At 42.2% G+C, this 20,733-nt stretch overlaps 1 protein-coding gene across 1 annotated transcript in view; it reads right to left on the bottom strand.

Moving 5' to 3' along the window:
- The window catches only part of PRDM15 (PR/SET domain 15), a 236,901-nt gene that overhangs the window by 111,622 nt on the left and 104,546 nt on the right, over positions 1-20,733 (bottom strand). The window contains exon 17 of the mRNA XM_053705902.1: positions 7,510-7,673. Coding sequence (XP_053561877.1) covers positions 7,510-7,673 — 164 coding nt within the window. The remainder of the gene's footprint in view (positions 1-7,509; positions 7,674-20,733) is intronic.

Genomic DNA, 20,733 nt, shown 5'->3' with positions numbered 1-20,733 from the left:
TAATTAAGGTGAAAGGTGTGGTCTCACCTGACTGATGGCTATTTAAAGGTGATTAAGTCTAACAAACAGTATGTGAACATGACTAAGGGATAACCACCCGAAACGTCGTTCTATTTTACCTGCTCCTACTATGTGTTTAATAAAGGAACTTTTTATATGAGAAGTGGTGCTGCTGCATTCTTTGAAGATTTTGGCTATTACAAGTCTTGTAGGTATAGCTGTACCGCACACCTTTTTGGCCATCACGCAACGTCAGTACCGCACTTTTTAAAAAGTCCTTTTTCAATGGTACTCCCATAGCGTTGGTATTACGAGTTTGTCAGGGAGGCCAAAAACAGAATTTATGTTTACCTGATAAATTACTTTCTCCAACGGTGTGTCCGGTCCACGGCGTCATCCTTACTTGTGGGATATTCTCTTCCCCAACAGGAAATGGCAAAGAGCCCAGCAAAGCTGGTCACATGATCCCTCCTAGGCTCCGCCTACCCCAGTCATTCGACCGACGTTAAGGAGGAATATTTGCATAGGAGAAACCATATGGTACCGTGGTGACTGTAGTTAAAGAAAATAAATTATCAGACCTGATTAAAAAAACCAGGGCGGGCCGTGGACCGGACACACCGTTGGAGAAAGTAATTTATCAGGTAAACATAAATTCTGTTTTCTCCAACATAGGTGTGTCCGGTCCACGGCGTCATCCTTACTTGTGGGAACCAATACCAAAGCTTTAGGACACGGATGAAGGGAGGGAGCAAATCAGGTCACCTAAATGGAAGGCACCACGGCTTGCAAAACCTTTCTCCCAAAAATAGCCTCAGAAGAAGCAAAAGTATCAAACTTGTAAAATTTGGTAAAAGTGTGCAGTGAAGACCAAGTCGCTGCCCTACATATCTGATCAACAGAAGCCTCGTTCTTGAAGGCCCATGTGGAAGCCACAGCCCAAGTGGAATGAGCTGTGATTCTTTCGGGAGGCTGCCGTCCGGCAGTCTCGTAAGCCAATCTGATGATGCTTTTAATCCAAAAAGAGAGAGAGGTAGAAGTTGCTTTTTGACCTCTCCTTTTACCGGAATAAACAACAAACAAGGAAGATGTTTGTCTAAAATCCTTTGTAGCATCTAAATAGAATTTTAGAGCGCGAACAACATCCAAATTGTGCAACAAACGTTCCTTCTTTGAAACTGGTTTCGGACACAGAGAAGGTACGATAATCTCCTGGTTAATGTTTTTGTTAGAAACAACTTTTGGAAGAAAACCAGGTTTAGTACGTAAAACCACCTTATCTGCATGGAACACCAGATAAGGAGGAGAACACTGCAGAGCAGATAATTCTGAAACTCTTCTAGCAGAAGAAATTGCAACTAAAAACAAAACTTTCCAAGATAATAACTTAATATCAACGGAATGCAAGGGTTCAAACGGAACCCCCTGAAGAACTGAAAGAACTAAATTGAGACTCCAAGGAGGAGTCAAAGGTTTGTAAACAGGCTTAATTCTAACCAGAGCCTGAACAAAGGCTTGAACATCTGGCACAGCGGCCAGCTTTTTGTGAAGTAACACAGACAAGGCAGAAATCTGTCCCTTCAGGGAACTTGCAGATAATCCTTTTTCCAATCCTTCTTGAAGGAAGGATAGAATCCTAGGAATCTTAACCTTGTCCCAAGGGAATCCTTTAGATTCACACCAACAGATATATTTTTTCCAAATTTTGTGGTAAATCTTTCTAGTTACAGGCTTTCTGGCCTGAACAAGAGTATCGATAACAGAATCTGAGAATCCTCGCTTCGATAAGATCAAGCGTTCAATCTCCAAGCAGTCAGCTGGAGTGAAACCAGATTCGGATGTTCGAACGGACCCTGAACAAGAAGGTCTCGTCTCAAAGGTAGCTTCCAAGGAGGAGCCGATGACATATTCACCAGATCTGCGTACCAAGTCCTGCGTGGCCACGCAGGAGCTATCAAGATCACCGACGCCCTCTCCTGAATGATCCTGGCTACCAGCCTGGGGATGAGAGGAAACGGCGGGAACACATAAGCTAGTTTGAAGGTCCAAGGTGCTACTAGTGCATCCACTAGAGCCGCCTTGGGATCCCTGGATCTGGACCCGTAGCAAGGAACTTTGAAGTTCTGACGAGAGGCCATCAGATCCATGTCTGGAATGCCCCACAGCTGAGTGACTTGGGCAAAGATTTCCGGATGGAGTTCCCACTCCCCCGGATGCAATGTCTGACGACTCAGAAAATCCGCTTCCCAATTTTCCACTCCTGGGATGTGGATAGCAGACAGGTGGCAGGAGTGAGACTCCGCCCATAGAATGATTTTGGTCACTTCTTCCATCGCCAGGGAACTCCTTGTTCCCCCCTGATGGTTGATGTACGCAACAGTTGTCATGTTGTCTGATTGAAACCGTATGAACTTGGCCCTCGCTAGCTGAGGCCAAGCCTTGAGAGCATTGAATATCGCTCTCAGTTCCAGAATATTTATCGGTAGAAGAGATTCTTCCCGAGACCAAAGACCCTGAGCTTTCAGGGATCCCCAGACCGCGCCCCAGCCCATCAGACTGGCGTCGGTCGTGACAATGACCCACTCTGGTCTGCGGAATGTCATCCCTCGTGACAGGTTGTCCAGGGACAGCCACCAACGGAGTGAGTCTCTGGTCCTCTGATTTACTTGTATCTTCGGAGACAAGTCTGTATAGTCCCCATTCCACTGACTGAGCATGCACAGTTGTAATGGTCTTAGATGAATGCGTGCAAAAGGAACTATGTCCATTGCCGCTACCATCAACCCGATCACTTCCATGCACTGAGCTATGGAAGGAAGAGGAACGGAATGAAGTATCCGACAAGAGTCTAGAAGTTTTGTTTTTCTGGCCTCTGTCAGAAAAATCCTCATTTCTAAGGAGTCTATTATTGTTCCCAAGAAGGGAACCCTTGTTGACGGAGATAGAGAACTCTTTTCCACGTTCACTTTCCATCCGTGAGATCTGAGAAAGGCCAGGACAATGTCCGTGTGAGCCTTTGCTTGAGGAAGGGACGACGCTTGAATCAGAATGTCGTCCAAGTAAGGTACTACAGCAATGCCCCTTGGTCTTAGCACAGCTAGAAGGGACCCTAGTACCTTTGTGAAAATCCTTGGAGCAGTGGCTAATCCGAAAGGAAGCGCCACGAACTGGTAATGTTTGTCCAGGAATGCGAACCTCAGGAACCGATGATGTTCCTTGTGGATAGGAATATGTAGATACGCATCCTTTAAATCCACCGTGGTCATGAATTGACCTTCCTGGATGGAAGGAAGAATAGTTTGAATGGTTTCCATCTTGAACGATGGAACCTTGAGAAACTTGTTTAAGATCTTGAGATCTAAGATTGGTCTGAACGTTCCCTCTTTTTTGGGAACTTTAAAAAGATTGGAGTAGAACCCCATCCCTTGTTCTCTTAATGGAACGGGATGAATCACTCCCATTTTTAACAGGTCTTCTACACAATGTAAGAATGCCTGTCTTTTTATGTGGTCTGAAGACAACTGAGACCTGTGGAACCTCCCCCTTGGGGGAAGTCCCTTGAATTCCAGAAGATAACCTTGGGAGACTATTTCTAGCGCCCAAGGATCCAGAACATCTCTTGCCCAAGCCTGAGCGAAGAGAGAGAGTCTGCCCCCCACCAGATCCGGTCCCGGATCGGGGGCCAACATTTCATGCTGTCTTGGTAGCAGTGGCAGGTTTCTTGGCCTGCTTTCCCTTGTTCCAGCCTTGAAAGGCCGATCTTGAGGAAGGGCGTGGCCCTTACCCCCAGTGATATCCGAGATAATCTCTTTCAAGTCAGGGCCAAACAGCGTTTTCCCCTTGAAAGGAATGTTAAGTAGCTTGTTCTTGGAAGACGCATCAGCCGACCAAGATTTCAACCAAAGCGCTCTGCGCGCCACAATAGCAAACCCAGAATTCTTAGCCGCTAACCTAGCCAATTGCAAAGTGGCGTCTAGGGTGAAAGAATTAGCCAATTTGAGAGCATTGATTCTGTCCATAATCTCCTCATAAGGAGGAGAATCACTGTCGACCGCCTTTATCAGCTCATCGAACCAGAAACATGCGGCTGTAGCGACAGGGACAATGCATGAAATTGGTTGTAGAAGGTAACCCTGCTGAACAAACATCTTTTTAAGCAAACCTTCTAATTTTTTATCCATAGGATCTTTGAAAGCACAACTATCCTCTATGGGTATAGTGGTGCGTTTGTTTAAAGTGGAAACCGCTCCCTCGACCTTGGGGACTGTCTGCCATAAGTCCTTTCTGGGGTCGACCATAGGAAACAATTTTTTAAATATGGGGGGAGGGACGAAAGGAATACCGGGCCTTTCCCATTCTTTATTAACAATGTCCGCCACCCGCTTGGGTATAGGAAAAGCTTCTGGGAGCCCCGGCACCTCTAGGAACTTGTCCATTTTACATAGTTTCTCTGGGATGACCAACTTGTCACAATCATCCAGAGTGGATAATACCTCCTTAAGCAGAATGCGGAGATGTTCCAACTTAAATTTAAATGCAATCACATCAGGTTCAGCTTGTTGAGAAATGTTCCCTGAATCAGTAATTTCTCCCTCAGACAAAACCTCCCTGGCCCCATCAGACTGAGTTAGGGGCCCTTCAGAAATATTAATATCAGCGTCGTCATGCTCTTCAGTATCTAAAACAGAGCAGTCGCGCTTACGCTGATAAGTGTTCATTTTGGCTAAAATGTTTTTGACAGAATTATCCATTACAGCCGTTAATTGTTGCATAGTAAGGAGTATTGGCGCGCTAGATGTACTAGGGGCCTCCTGAGTGGGCAAGACTCGTGTAGACGAAGGAGGGAATGATGCAGTACCATGCTTACTCCCCTCACTTGAGGAATCATCTTGGGCATCATTGTCATTGTCACATAAATCACATTTATTTAAATGAATAGGAATTCTGGCTTCCCCACATTCAGAACACAGTCTATCTGGTAGTTCAGACATGTTAAACAGGCATAAACTTGATAACAAGTACAAAAAACGTTTTAAAATAAAACCGTTACTGTCACTTTAAATTTTAAACTGAACACACTTTATTACTGCAAATGCGAAAAAACATGAAGGAATTGTTCAAAATTTACCAAATTTTCACCACAGTGTCTTAAAGCCTTAAAAGTATTGCACACCAAATTTGGAAGCTTTAACCCTTAAAATAACGGAACCGGAGCCGTTTTGAACTTTAACCCCTTTACAGTCCCTGGTATCTGCTTTGCTGAGACCCAACCAAGCCCCAAGGGGAATACGATACCAAATGACGCCTTCAGAAAGTCTTTTCTAAGTATCAGAGCTCCTCTCACATGCGACTGCATGCCATGCCTCTCAAAAACAAGTGCGCAACACCGGCGCGAAAATGAGGCTCTGCCTATGCTTTGGGAAGGCCCCTAAAGAATAAGGTGTCTAAAACAGTGCCTGCCGATATTATTATATCAAAATACCCAGATAAAATGATTCCTCAAGGCTAAATATGTGTTAATAATCAATCGATTTAGCCCAAAAAAAGTCTACAGTCTTAATAAGCCCTTTTTGAAGCCCTTATTTACAATCGTAATAAACATGGCTTACCGGATCCCAGAGGGAAAATGACAGCTTCCAGCATTACATCGTCTTGTTAGAATGTGTCATACCTCAAGCAGCAAGAGACTGCTCACTGTTCCCCCAACTGAAGTTAATTGCTCTCAACAGTCCTGTGTGGAACAGCCATGGATTTTAGTGACGGTTGCTAAAATCATTTTCCTCATACAAACAGAAATCTTCATCTCTTTTCTGTTTCTGAGTAAATAGTACATACCAGCACTATTTCAAAATAACAAACTCTTGATTGAATAATAAAAACTACAGTTAAACACTAAAAAACTCTAAGCCATCTCCGTGGAGATGTTGCCTGTACAACGGCAAAGAGAATGACTGGGGTAGGCGGAGCCTAGGAGGGATCATGTGACCAGCTTTGCTGGGCTCTTTGCCATTTCCTGTTGGGGAAGAGAATATCCCACAAGTAAGGATGACGCCGTGGACCGGACACACCTATGTTGGAGAAAAGTGTAAACGCAGTAGTTATGAGTTTTACGTTACAAAGCTGTAGCATAAAACTCATAACTAAAGTGTACAAGTACTCAAACACCCATAAACTAAATATTAACCACTAAACCACAAGCCCCCCACAACAAAATATACTAAATTAAACTATTAACCCCTAAACCTCTGGCCTCCCACATCACTACATAAATATATTAACCCCTAAACCTAACCCTAACGTAACCCTAAGCCTAACCCTAACCCCCCTAACTTAAATATAATTAAAATAAATCTAAATAAACCTTACAATTATTACCTTAATAATTCCTATAAAATAAAACCTAAGCTAGCTACAAAATAACTAATAGTTATAATATTGTAGCTATCTTAGGTTTTATTTTTATTTCACAGGTAAGTTTGTATTTAGCTGTGTGCTCTTTCTAGTAATTAAAGGGACAGCCTTGTAATAACAGGACATTTCTGCAGTCTTTTAATAGATTAACATATCAGCAGACTTTGAAGGTTATTGGAACAGATTTACACCTTGTTTGCTGCAATTATCTTTCAATTGTCAGGCTCCCCAGCACTTATTTATTTGGAGGAGCCAATTTGTACTTGAGTCTGGAGATCACAGAGCTTGCCACTATCCTTGTGTTAACAAAATCTCCATAGTTTGGCTTGCGAAGAAATGATAAACTGCACGTTAGGGAGACATATGTAGCAGGTTTAGGATTGTGAAGACTCATGTGATCTTTCAGCTTTCAGGACTGGAAAATCCACTATTTTCAGACTTAAAAGTTGTTTTACTATGTAAAATAAAGCATTTTATAGGACAATCTTAAAGTGTTTACTGTCCCTTTAAAAGGACATTAAACTGCTTTGCACAACTACACAAGTAAACAACTGCTCTCTATGTTATTGAATCTCATCCTGTTCCTGCAGCTCTTTACAAATCAGTTTTCCTGTTTTAATAGACAACTGTATAATGTGCTTCAGGTTAGGGTGCATGATAGTAAGCTGGAGTTGTACCTTTTTCAGTTGTTGCACTGCTATATTAATGTTGAGTGCTTGTGTAACTGTAAAGCTCACATGATTTGTCATGCACACTGACTCCAAGCAAATGATACAGCTGTAAAAAAGTGAGAACTATTACTGATCTGTGCACTGCTTCTGTCACAGGCTGGGAAATACCTGAGCTCCAAGATGGTGGCGCCCAGTGTGAAGAGGCGGAGCTTCAGTATCTGACACCTTTAAACTATTCAAACAGTAAAACCGATTTGTAGAGATCTGCAGGAACAGGATGAAATACAATAACATAGTGACTATTCTTTTATAGTTGTGCACAGCGGTTTAATGTCCCACTAAGTACTTTACTCCTCTGCTTCTCATTTACGCAGTCTATTGTATCTCTTGCACCAGGAAGCCAGCTGCATATATATCGGATACCTACTTCTGCACCTCAGGATCAGGCAGGTTTTCTCGGTGGATGACCATGTGAGCGTGGTAAGTTGCCTTAAGTGCAAATCGACGGTGACAGATGCTGCAGCCATAACCATTCTCAGCATGCACGTCCATAATGTGCTTCAGGTACTCCTTACCACGGGCAAACGAGATCTGTGCAACCAAATGAAACGTACCAATGAGACCTAGAGCTGTCAGGTCTGTTACTCTCATAACAAGCACTGATTTATGATCATTCTAAATGTATACACACACTGGCTTTTCAACTTAAAGAAACAATGTACTCAGTCAAGCAGCTAAATTGATTACATTCAAAGCAGCTGCAGCAACACCATGTTAAATGCTGATTTCTGGTGATGTCTCTTGTTCACATAGCTTTTCTATAGCCAATACTGCATCATTAAATTTTCAGTATAGGCAGCGGCAAAATAAACTATTTGGAATGTCAAAATAAAGGTAAATTAGTTATTTGAAAACTATTTAATACACTTCTGCAGATAAAATCTATCACTTCAAACACATTAAAGGGCAGAAAATTTTACAGTACAGTGTCCCTTTTATTACAAGGTAATAAGCTGCATAAGTTATATACACAACATACATATACAATTAATGCATAAATAACGGCAAAAATATAGGAAAGCACTTGTATGTATGTGTTTTTATGTATGTACTAGGTGATAAGCCTGCTCAGAGGGCAGTCTATTTAAAAAAAAAAAACTACAAACCCCAAAGCTAAAGTTACACAAAATAAAAAATGTAAAATTACAGAAAAAAAATAAACAAAGCTATCCAAAATAAAAAACTTAAACCTAAAACTAATACCCCTATAAAAAATCCCCCCAAAAATAAAAACACCCCCTAATCTAATACTAAACTACCAATAGCCCTTAAAAGGGCTTTTGTAGAGCATTGCCCTAAATTAAACAACTTTTTTACCTAAACAAATTACCAAATTACCCCCTAACATTAAAACCTCCCAAAATTAAAAAAAAAAACTAAAACTACCCACCCCCCCCCCCAAAAAAAAAAAGCCTAAGCTCCAAATAGGTAGTCACCATTCCTGAAGTCCGGCGGAGGTCTTCTTCCAGGCGGCTCCATCATCTTCTATCTTCATCCGGAACGAAGGCGGCGTGAAGCGGAGGTGCGCAGCTGTCTTCCCCGATACGTGGATCTTCAGCGGCAGCGGTCCTCGGCGGCTTGGAGGCTCCTCTTCATCCGATGTCTGTTGTACACTGAAGATTGAATGCAAAATACCGCATTTAATTTGGGGTACCTTGCATTCTTATTGGCTGAAATTTTGAAATCAGCCAATAGGATTAGAGCTACTGAAATCCTATTGGCTGTTCAAATCAGTCAATAAGATTTCAGTAGCTCTCTTCCTATTGGCTGACTTCAAAATTTCAGTCAATACGAATGCAAGGTGCCCTAATAAATATGGGGTACCTTGCATTTAATCTTCAGTGTGCGACGGACGATCGCATAAAGAGGAGCCTCCATGCCGCTGAGGACCGCAGCCACTGAAGACCGTTGCTGAAGACCGCTGCTGAGGATCCGTGCATCGGAGAAGCCAGCTCTGCACCTCCGTTCTGCGCCGCCTTTGCTACTGATGATAATAGACGATGATGTGGAGCCGCCTGGAAGAAGACCTTCTCTGTCGGACTTCAGGAACGGTGAGTACCTATTTGGGCTTAGTCTTCAGATTTTTTTTTATTTTTTTTTAGTAAAAGAGCTGATTGCCCTTTTAAGGGCAGTAAAAAAAAATCTGAATGCCCTTTTAAGAGCAATACCCATACAAATGCCCCTTTAGGAGCAATGGGTAGTTTAGGTTTTTTTAGTGTTAGGTTTTTATTTTGTGGGGATTTGGTGGGTGGAGGGGGGTTACTGTTAGCGGGGACTTAGTATTTTTTAAATGTAAAAGAGCTGTTTAACTTAGGTCAATGCTCTACTAAAGGCCCTTTTAGGGGCTATTGGTAGTTTAGTATAGGGGGTGTTTTTATTTTGGGGGGGTTACTTTCATAGGGATTAGGTTTATTTTTGATAATTTTTTTGTAATTTAATGTTAGGTTTTATTATTTTAATTGTAACTTAGTATTGGGGTTAATTTAAAGGGTGTTAGGTTAGGGGGCTTAGTAATTAAATTACTTTTTTGCGTTGTGGGGGGTTTGGCTGTTTAGGGGTTAATAGGTTCATTAGGTTTATTACGATGTGGGGGGTTGGCGGTTTAGGAGTTAATTAGGTTTATTGCAATGTGGGGGTTTGGCGGTTCAGGGGTTAATAGGTTAATTAGGTTTATTGCGATGTGGGGGTTTGGCGGTTCAGGGATTAATAAGTTAATTCGGTTATTGCAATGTGGGTGGTTGGCGATTTAGGCTTTTTTTCAATTATGTTATTTGCGGATTAGGGGTTAATTACTTTATTATTTTTCAATGTGGGGGTTTACGGATTAGGTGTTTGTTAATACTTTGTGCAAGAGCTTAGTTTTTTTTTTGTTATACTTCGTGTGGGCGGTTAGTTTTTTTTATTTATTTCTTGCGGATGGTTACGCGTTTTTTCGTTATTTCGTGTGGACAGTTGCGTGTTTTTTTTTTTTTAAGGCTTTGGGTTTGCCTAAGCTGCAGCCAGGTGGATTATTTTGGCTGCGCACGCAGCCAACATTCCTTTGAGGATGCGTGCGCAACTGACGACGGATGCGTTACAGACGTGATTATCGTATAGATGTATGCGTGTGTGTGTGTGTATGCATGCACGTGTGTTTATACATGCATGTGTATATATATATATATATATGTGTGTGTGTGTGTGTGTGTGTGTGTACATATGCATTTATATGTGTATATAGGTTTCTTTCATATAAGTGGTGAGAGTCCACAAGCTAGTTACTGATGGGATAAACATTCCTACAAGTTTCCCAAACCTTAAATGCCTATAAATACACCTCCCACCTCACTCATACCTCAGTTTTAAAAACGTTGCCTCCTTAGGAGGTGGTGAAGAATGATGTGCTTGATTCTTCAGTCAAAGGCACTTTTAAGTATATTGGAGCCGAGTTTCTCTCTAAGTGCAGTGTTTGTCTGAGGGATGTGAAGGGAGTATTGCCTGATGACACCATGTTTTCACCTATGGGAAATCTATACTAAGGCTCTCTGTAAATCGGCCGCAGGGATTCATCTGCTGCCTCCCTTTACAGATTGACATTATACTCCTCTACCATTACTTCTGCTGATATGTTTCAGCACTGGTTTGGCTGTCTGCTATATGTGGATGGGTGTCTTATGGTAAGTATATATCTTTTTTTAAGACACTCAACTATAGAAAGCACTTAATTTAGTAAAGTTTTTAATATATTTTGTATATATTAGCCATGAGACAGGTCTGTTTTTTCCTTTCGGCAGTTTATATAGCATCAGAATGGAAATTGTGTTTATTGGGGAATTTGCTGTGCTGATGTAACTAGGTGGCTAACTTGCTTACGTTGCAAGCTGACAGTTGAGAATTTGAATCCAGGTGTGGGCCATGGTTCTTTTCTGAGTTGTCTGCTCTCTCTTGTGAGTCTCCTTATCTGAATTTCCATCAAGCTAAAGCTATTTTGCAGAGACTTTGTTTAAATGTTTGCCTAAAGATGTGAATTCTAACAACATTAATAGGGACATTATTGTTCCTTCCTTGTGTCCTAATCCTAAAAATAATCTTATAATAATAATAATAATCAATAATCTTTGCATTCTTTGGATGTGGTAAGTGCAATGAAATATTATGTTGATGCTACTAAATATTTCAGAACGACTTCTAGTCTATTTGTTATTTTTTCACAAACCACATGCAGAATTACGTTGAAAATGTTCCTTTGACGAAGAAGTAGGACACAGGAAAGGAACCACAATCTCTTGATTGATTTTTGCGAATTGAAACTACCTTAGGAAGAAAACCTAACTTGGTTCGTAGAACAGCTTTATCAGCATGGAAAGCCAGATGAGGAGGGAGGCATTGCAAGGCAGTAATCACAGATATTCTGCGCACAGAAGCAATAGTCCATAGAAAAGAAACCTTCAAAGACAATAATTTAATGTCTACTTCAAGCATAGGCTCCAACGGAGCCTGTGCAAAACCTAAAGAACAAGATTTAAACTCCAAGGAGGAGCAATAGATCGAAACACAGGTCTGATCCTAGCAGAGCCTTAATAAGTGACTGCACGTCAGGAAGATCAGCGAACCTCTTGTGTAGTAACACAGACAGGGCCGAAATCTGTCCCCTCAGGGGACTAGTAGAAAAGCCCTTCTCCAGTTCATCCTGGAGAACAGAATAAGTAGGTCCTCCACACCTTATGATAGATGTGACAACTACCTACGAGCTTGAATGAGAGTAAAAATAACACTCTCGGAAAACACTCTCTTGGCTAGGACTAAGCGTTTAATCTCCATGCAGTCAGCCTCAGATATCTAGACATAGACGAACAAAGAGACCTTGGTCAGCAGATCCCTGCGACAAGGTAACTTCCACGGAGGAGATAACATCATCCCCACTAGTCCGTGAACCATATCCTTCGCGGCCAAGACGGAGCAATCAGTATCACTGACGCCTGCTTGATTCAAGTCGCTACACTAGGAAATAGTGGTAACGGCTGGTAAAGATAAATTAGATTGAACCTTCAAGGCACAGCTAATGCATCTGTTAGCTCTGCCTGAGGATCCCTGTACCTCGACGCATATCTGGGTAGCTTGGTATTGAGACGTCATAAGATCTTCCTCTGGCAAATCTCTGCAAACACTTGGGATGGACAGACCATTCCCCTGGATGAAAGGATTGTCTGCTGAGGAAATCCCAGTTGTACACAACCAGAATGTGGATCGCTGACAGCGAACAAATGTGGGTCTCCGCCCACTCCAGAATCCGAGATACTTCCCTCATAGCTAGGGAGCTTCTCGTTCCCCCCTGATGGTTAATGTAAGCCACCCAGGATATATTGTCTGATTGGAATCAGATAAACTGGGACGAACACAGCAGAGGCAAGCCTTCAGAGCATTGTATATTACCCGAAGATCCCAAATGCGAACGGGAAGGAGTATTTCCTCCTGAGTCCATAGGACCTGTGCCTTCCTGGCACCCCAAACAGCTCCCCATCCTGACAGACTCGCAATCGTAGTCACAATCACCCAGGATGGTCTTGAGACGGACATCCCTTGGGACAAGTGATCCAAACAAAAAAACCATAAGAGCAATTCTCTTGATCGGTTGTCCAGAGAAATCTGTTGAGACGGATCCAAATGATCACCATTCCACTGCTTCAGCATGCGCAGTTGCAACAGTCTGATGTGAAACCAGGCAAAGGAAATTATGTCCATGCTTGACACCATGAGACCAATCACCTCCATACACCGAGCCACAGCTGGCCTTAAGGAGGTCTGGAGGGCAAGACCTGTTGAAGCTAGACAAAAGGGGAGACGCAGATCACATCCCGGAGGAATGCGATGGAGCCGGGAGATCACTGAAACACAGCGTCGTTCACCAGAGGCAACGTGGCGCAAACGTGCACTGTCACAACCCAACGTGGTGCAGGTCAACAGGGAAGCCGAGTCAGCCAATGGAAATCACAAGTGAAGGGAAGACAGCACTCGTTGATCTTTAAAATGAAGTGGTAACTGAAGTTTACAAAAAATATAAAGAAAAACTGTCTTAAAAGAACAGGGTGGGCCGTGGACTCGTCATATCGTAAAAGAAATTAATTTATCAGGTAAGCATAAATTTACTTTTCTTTTACAAAGATATGACGGGTCCACGGATTTCATCCTTACTTGTTGGAAACCAATACCAAAGCAATAGGACTCGGATGAAAGGGAGGGACAAGACAGGAACCTAAACGGAAGGCACCACTGCTTGAAGAACCTTTCTCCCAAAAATAACCCCAGAAGAAGCAAAAGTATCAAATTTGTAAAATTTGGAAAAAGTGTGAAGGGACGACCAAGTCGCAACCTTACAAATCTGTTTAACAGATGCATCGTTTTTAAAAGCTCATGTGGAAGCCACAGCCCTAGTAGAATGAGCCGTAATTCTTTCAGGAGGCTGCTGTCCAGCAGTCTCATATGCCAGGCGGATGATACTTCTCAGCCAAAAAGAAAGAGAGGTAGCCGTAGCTTTCTGACCCCTACGCTTTCCAGAATAAACAATGAATAATGAAGATGATTGACAGAAATCCTTAGTTGCCTGTAAGTAAAACTTTAAGGCATGGACCACATCCAAATTATGCAACATACGCTCCTTCTTAGAAGAAGGGTTAGGACACAAGGAAGGAACAACAATTTCCTGATTAATACTCTTATTTGAAACAACCTTAGGAAGGAATCCAGGTTTGGTACGTAACACAACCTTATCAGAATGAAAAAAATTAGATAAGGGGAATCACATTGTAGTGCTGAAAGCTCATAAACTCTTCGAGCAGAAGAAATAGCAACTAAAAACATAACTTTCCAAGATAACAATTTGATATCCATGGAATGCATGGGTTCAAACGGAACCCCTTGAAGAACTCGAATAACTAAATTCAAACTCCAGGGAGGAGTAATTGGTCTAAATACCGGCTTAATTCTAGATAGAGCCTGACAAAAAGACTGAACATCTGGCACATTTGCCAAACGTTTGTGAAACAGAATTGACAAAGCTGAAATTTGTCCCTTTAAGGAACTCGCTGATAACCCTTTCTCCAATCCTTCTTGGAGAAAAGACAGAATCCTAGGAATCCTAACTTTACTCCATGAGTAACCCTTGGATTCACACCAATAAAGATATTTGCGCCATATCTTATGATAGATTTTTCTAGTGACAGGCTTTCTAGCCTGTATCAAAGTATTGATGACCGAATCAGAGAATGCTCGCTTCGATAAAACCAAGCGTTCAATCTCCACGCAGTCAGCTGCAGAGAAATTAGATTTGGATGTTGGAAAGGACATTGAATAAGAAGGTCCTGTCTTAATGGAAGTTTCCACGATGGCAGAGAGGACATGTCCACTAGATCTGCATACCAAGTCCTGCATGGCCACGCAGGCGCTATCAGGATCACTGAAGTTCTCTCCTGTTTGATTCGAGCAATCACGCATGGGAGTAGAGGAAACGGTGGAAACACATAAGCTAGGCTGAACAACCAAGGCACTACCAAGGCATCTATCAGTTTGGCCTGGGGATCCCTTGACCGGGATCCATATCTTGGAAGCTTGGCATTCTGTCGAGATGCCATCAAATTCAATTCCGGTCTGCCCCATCTGAGAATCAATGAGGCAAATACCTCCGGGTGAAGTTCCCACTCCCCCAGATGAAAAGTCTGTCGACTTAGAAAATCCGCTTCCCAGTTCTCTACTCCTGGGATGTAGATCGCTGACAGATGACAAGAGTGGGCCTCCGCCCAACGGATTATCTTGGATACTTCTATCATTGCTAAGGAACTCCTTGTTCCCCCCTGATGATTGATATATGCCACAGTCGTGATGTTGTCCGACTGGAATCTGATGAATTCGGCCGAAGCCAACTGAGGCCATGCCTGAAGCGCATTGAATATTGCTCTTAGTTCCAGAATATTGATTGGAAGTAGAGACTCCACTTTAGTCCAAACACCCTGAGCCTTCAGGGAGTTCCAAACTGCACCCCAGCCCAGAAGGCTGGCATCCGTTGTCACTATTAGCCACGAGGGTCTGCGGAAACAAGTCCCTTGGGACAGATGATCCGGCGACAACCGCCAAAGAAGAGAGTTTCTGGTCTCTTGATCCAGATTTATCTGAGGAGATAAATCCGCATAATCCCCATTCCACTGTCCAAGCACGCACAGTTGCAGTGGTCTGAGATGAAAGCGAGCAAACGGAACGATGTCCATTGACGCTACCATTAATCCAATTACCTCCATACACTGAGCCACTGATGGCCGAGGAATGGACTGAAGTGCTCGGCAAGTATTTAGAATCTTTGATTTTTTGACCTCCGTCAAAAATATTTTCATGGCTATCGAGTCTATCAGAGTTCCCAAGCAAGGAACCCTTGTCTGTGGGACAGGTGAACTCTTCTCTATGTTCACCTTCCAGCCGTGAGTTCTCAGAAAAGACAACACTGTGTCCGTGTGAGATTTTGTCAGATGATATGTTGACGCCTGAATCAGAATATCGTCCAGATAAGGAGCCACCGCTATGCCTCGCGGTCTGAGAACCGCCAAAAGAGACCCTAGAACCTTTGTGAAGATTCTGGGTGCTGTGGCCAACCCGAAGGGAAGAGCCACAAACTGATAATGTTTGTCCAAGAAGGCAAACCTTAGAAACTGATGATGATCCTTGTGGATAGGAATATGAAGGTAAGCATACTTCAAGTCCACGGTAGTCATATATTGACCCTCCTGGATCATTGGTAAAATTGTTTGTATTGTCTCCATCTTGAATGATGGAACTCTTAGAAATTTGTTTAGACACTTGAAGTCTAAGATGGGTCTGAACGTTCCCTCTTTTTTGGGAACCACAAATAGGTTTGAGTAAAACCCCTGTCCCTGTTCCAATTTTGGAACTGGACAAATTACTCCCATAGTAAAAAGGTATTTTACACAGCGTAAGAACGACTCTCTTTATCTGGTTTGCAGATAACATTGAAAGACGAAATCTCCCTCTTGGGAGAAAGTCCTTGAATTCCAATTGATAACCGTGGGTCACTATTTCTAGTGCCAAGGGGTCCTGAACATCTCTTGCCCAAGCCTGGGCAAAGAAAGAGTCTGCCCCCTACTAGATCCGATCCCGGATCGGGGGCCGCCCCTTCATGCTGTCTTAGGAGCAGCAGCGGGCTTTCTGGATTGTTTACCCTTATTCCAGTTCTGATTGGGTCTCCAGACTGACTTAGAATGGGTAAAATTCCCTTCCTGCTTTGTGGAAGAAGAAGCGGGGGGGGGGTCCACCTTTAAAGTTCCGAAAGCAACGAAAATTATTCTGTTTACCCCTCATTTTAACAAACTTATCCTGAGATAAGGCATGGCCTTTACCTCCTGTAATGTCAGAAATGATTTCCTTCAATTCTGGCCCGAAAAGGGTCTAACCTTTAAAAGGGAATAGCTAAAAGCTTATGTTTTGATGACACATCAGCAGACCAAGATTTGAGCCACAATGCTCTACGTGCTAAAATAGCAAATCCTGCATTCTTTGCCACTAATAAAGCAATTTGAAAAGCGGCATCAGTAATAAAAGAATTAGCTAGCTTGAGAGCCTTAATTCTATCTAAGATTTCATCTAATGGAGTCTCAACCTTAAGAGACTCTTCTAGAGCCTCAAACCAAAAAGCTGCTGCAGTAGTTACTGGAACAAAGCAAGCCGTAGGTTGTAAAAGAAACCCCTGATTAACAAATAATTTCTTAGTAGACCCTCTAATTTCTTATCAATAGGGTCTTTGAAAGCACAACTATCCTCAATGGGTATAGTAGTACGCTTAGCTAGGGTAGATATAGCTCCCTCTACCTTAGGAACCGTTTGCCATGAGTCCCGAATGGTATCTGATATGGGAAACATTTTCTTAAAATTAGGAGGGGGAGAAAACGGTATACCTGGTCTATCCCATTCCTTTCTTATAATTTCTGAAATTCTCTTAGGAACCAGAAAAACATCAGTGTAAGTAGGTACTTACAGATATTTATCCATTTTACACAATTTCTCTGGAGGAATCACAATAGGGTCACAATCATCCAGAGTCGCTAAAACCTCCCTAAGCAACAGGCTGAGGTGTTCAAGCTTAAATTTAAATGACATAGCATCCGAATCTGTTTGAGGTAAAACATTCCCTGAATCTGAAATTTCATCCTCAGACAGTAATTGCCTGACCCCCAACTCAGAGCACTGTGAGGGAACATCGGAAATAGCTAATAAAGCATCAGAGGATTCAGTATTTACATTAATACTTGACCTACTGCGTTTACCCTGCAACACTGGTAATTTAGACAATACCTCTGTAAGGGTAGTTGACATAACTGCAGCCATCTCCTGCAGAGTAAAAGAATTAGATGCACTAGAAGTACTTGGCATCGCTTGTGGGGGCGTAAAAGGTTGTAACACTTGGGGAGAATTTGATGGCATATCCTGATTCTCTTCAGACTGAGAATCATCTTTAGGCACACTTTCTTGACCTAATATATGGTTTTTACAATGTAAGGCTCTTTTAGTACAAGAGTTACACAATGTTAGAGGGGGTTGCACAATAGCTTCTAAACACATAGAACAATGAGATTCAGATTCCTCAATGTCAGACATGTTGAACAGACTAATAATAACCACAAAAGTCGTTTAAACACTTATTTATTGCTTAAAATAAACTTTTGAAAAAACGTGTATTGCGCCTTTAAGAAAAGAAAAAGTGAACAATTTTCCCAAAATGCTTAAAAGTAACGTTAAATAAATCTAAATTTAACATTAAAATCGTTGGTTCATCCAAAAATTACTGCACCCAGAAGTAAGGGCAGAAATAAGGCTCTTAAAATATTTTAAAACAACAATTTGTCATTTGCAGTCCAAAATACCTTCTGCACCTCGCCACAGCTCTTCTGTGGCGCCTACCTGCCCCCAGGGTACTTCGAAACAACTTTCCAAAACTCCAGAACAACTTGCTACAGCCAGGAGTCACCGGAGTTATTGCTTGCTGCTGTCTAGCCTGGAGGAAGTGCGCATCTGAGCGCACGAAAATAAGCCCCACCCCTTAAGGTCAATGCCGGAGTAGGCCCAAACACAACCGCATGGGAAAGCAGTTTTACACCTGAGTGATGCAACACAATATAACCCCTCAAATACACCATCAAACATATGGATGTTAAATGCCAAAAATAAAAACGTTATATATCATTTTTTCTTTGTCTTTGCCATGTCACATAATGCCCATATAAAGTCAAACATTATAAATAAAATCTAGGGACTCCGGTAATACCCCTCTTGTAAATTAGGATTACTGCTTACCCCATTCCCATACAGGGAAATAACTGCCAGCCAGTTCTGATACACCAAGTCTCCTCAGAATAAAAAGTCTGCACAAACCTTAATGCTGCTTGTAGCATGAAACGGGTCTCCACACTGAAGATGTCTCATGGTTACCTTCAGAAGTCTTGTGGGAACCAGCGTGGATCTTAGTTACAACTGCTAAGATCATCAACCTCAGGGCAGAAATCTTCTTTCATATCCCCCTGAGGAAAATAGTACTCACCTGTACCATTTAAAATAAAAAATGTCTTGATTGAAGAAACTAAAACTAACATCTCACTTTACCATGTCTTCCTAGTATAACACAGGCAAAGAGAATGACTGAGGGTAGAGGGGAAGGGAGGGGCTATATATACAGCTCTGTTGTAGTGCTCATTGCCACTTCCTGTTAGCAGGAAGTTAATATCCCACAAGTAAGGATGAAATCCGTGGACTCGTCATATCTTTGTAAAAGAAAAGGCCCCCTCCAGATGGAGGATCAGCAATGCTACGGGAAACTGCATGTGTAGAGAGATAAGCATGCAGGGTACGCATCTCATGGGACGACAACTCCCCAGAGGTGGACGGCTCAGTGGTATCAAACATGTTTAATATTATCACATTATCAAGGCATATGAAACCTAATTGAGGGGGCGGAACTAAGGCCTCCTCACAATATAAAGAGGAATTATTCTTTAGGAATAGAGGGAGTGCCCTCTAAGTAACAAAATCCTCCATCACTAGTGCAATAACCGGAGAACTATAGAAATAAGATGTCTTATTTTATTCAAATAAACTGCACCTTTATATCCCAATGGCTGGGGCACTTACCACCTCCTATGACCCAGACAGTACAGAGAGTTAGGACTCCTCTCTGGTAGACACCCGGTCAGGAAAGAGGGAAAGAATCACATGGTGCACAATGCAGGACCGTCCCTGCTATGAGAAAAAATGCGCCAAGCTTGTAAGCTGCATGGCTCTCAAAGTGAAAGTGAAACCTGTATATTCCCTAACAGCCTATGAGCCCATAACATCTCACACATAAAAACAGCATAAATCAAATAAATATATAAGATTATTTCCCACTGTTCAATCATCTTCCTCTGGAGATATTAACCCTTGATTCTATACAGCTATACAGATAAAAGGAGTCACACTGTGACCCTGTCTTCTAGCGTTATCATACATGTATAAAAAATGAAACGTTCTTAGCAGAATCTACGCCGTGGAACAGAAACACGGCTTTTCAAGTGTGAAAGGTTAGTAGCATCACTCTTGACATGGACTTGAGAGCAGAAAGCAGGCAGCGAAACTCGTCAACACTGATTGCTTGTGGAGCTGTTAATAGGAGTCGGGATGGTTTCGCAGAAAGGCTCTCCCTGCATCTCCGGACTCTAACTTTCACCCTTGCTGTCACTGAGAGGCTGACAGGATTACTTAAAACTCCAGTCCCATTGCGAAGAGCACTACCCTCCATAAGAGACTACTCTGAATGTTCCGACACTTCTCTGCCAACCTCCTGTGACAAAAGGCAAAGAATGACTGGGGGATAAGGGGAGTGGGGGAGGTATTTAAGCCTTTGGCTGGGGTGTCTTTGCCGCCTCCTGGTGGCCAGGTTCTAAATTCCAACAAGTAATGAATGAAGCAGTGGACTCTCCTCCCATTAAGATGGAAATTAATTTATTAGGTAAGTTCTTACATAAATTATGTTATTTATAGACATATATATATATATATATATATATATATATACACACACATATAAACACATAAATACATGTGTACACATATATAGACATATGTAGTAGTGCACTGCAGCCCTAATATATATGTTTCTTGCAATGTTTTAAGCTATTTAAAATCCGGTGAGTGCTGTGTTTATCTCTACTACGTGCACTGTGTATTCTATTACACACCCAGTGGCTGTTTGCTGTTTAAGTGAGTGCACTTGATTCAGATTATATATATATATGTGTGTGTGTGTGTGTGTGTGTGTGTGTGTGTGTGTGTGTGTGTGTGTGTGTGTGTGTGTGTGTGTGTGTGAAAAAGAGAAAGAGAACAACACTCCTGAGATAGAACAACAGCTAGAATAACTTCCATGCCTGTTCATTTATATTGCAGCTCAGGGTGCGCGTTCTTTTAGCAAACTATGCCCCTTCACAGAGAAAAAATATCCTGTAGCATATCAGTCTGATCCTGCCCAATGACAGTCCAGCACCAAAATACCAGGCAATTCTTCTCTGAACAAGGGAAGCAACAACCC

The sequence above is a fragment of the Bombina bombina genome, chromosome 3 (genome assembly GCF_027579735.1).
Source record: "Bombina bombina isolate aBomBom1 chromosome 3, aBomBom1.pri, whole genome shotgun sequence".
Lineage (NCBI taxonomy): Eukaryota > Metazoa > Chordata > Amphibia > Anura > Bombinatoridae > Bombina > Bombina bombina.
The sequence above is the reverse complement of the archived record's forward strand: the minus strand, read 5'-3'. Positions and strand labels throughout refer to the sequence as shown.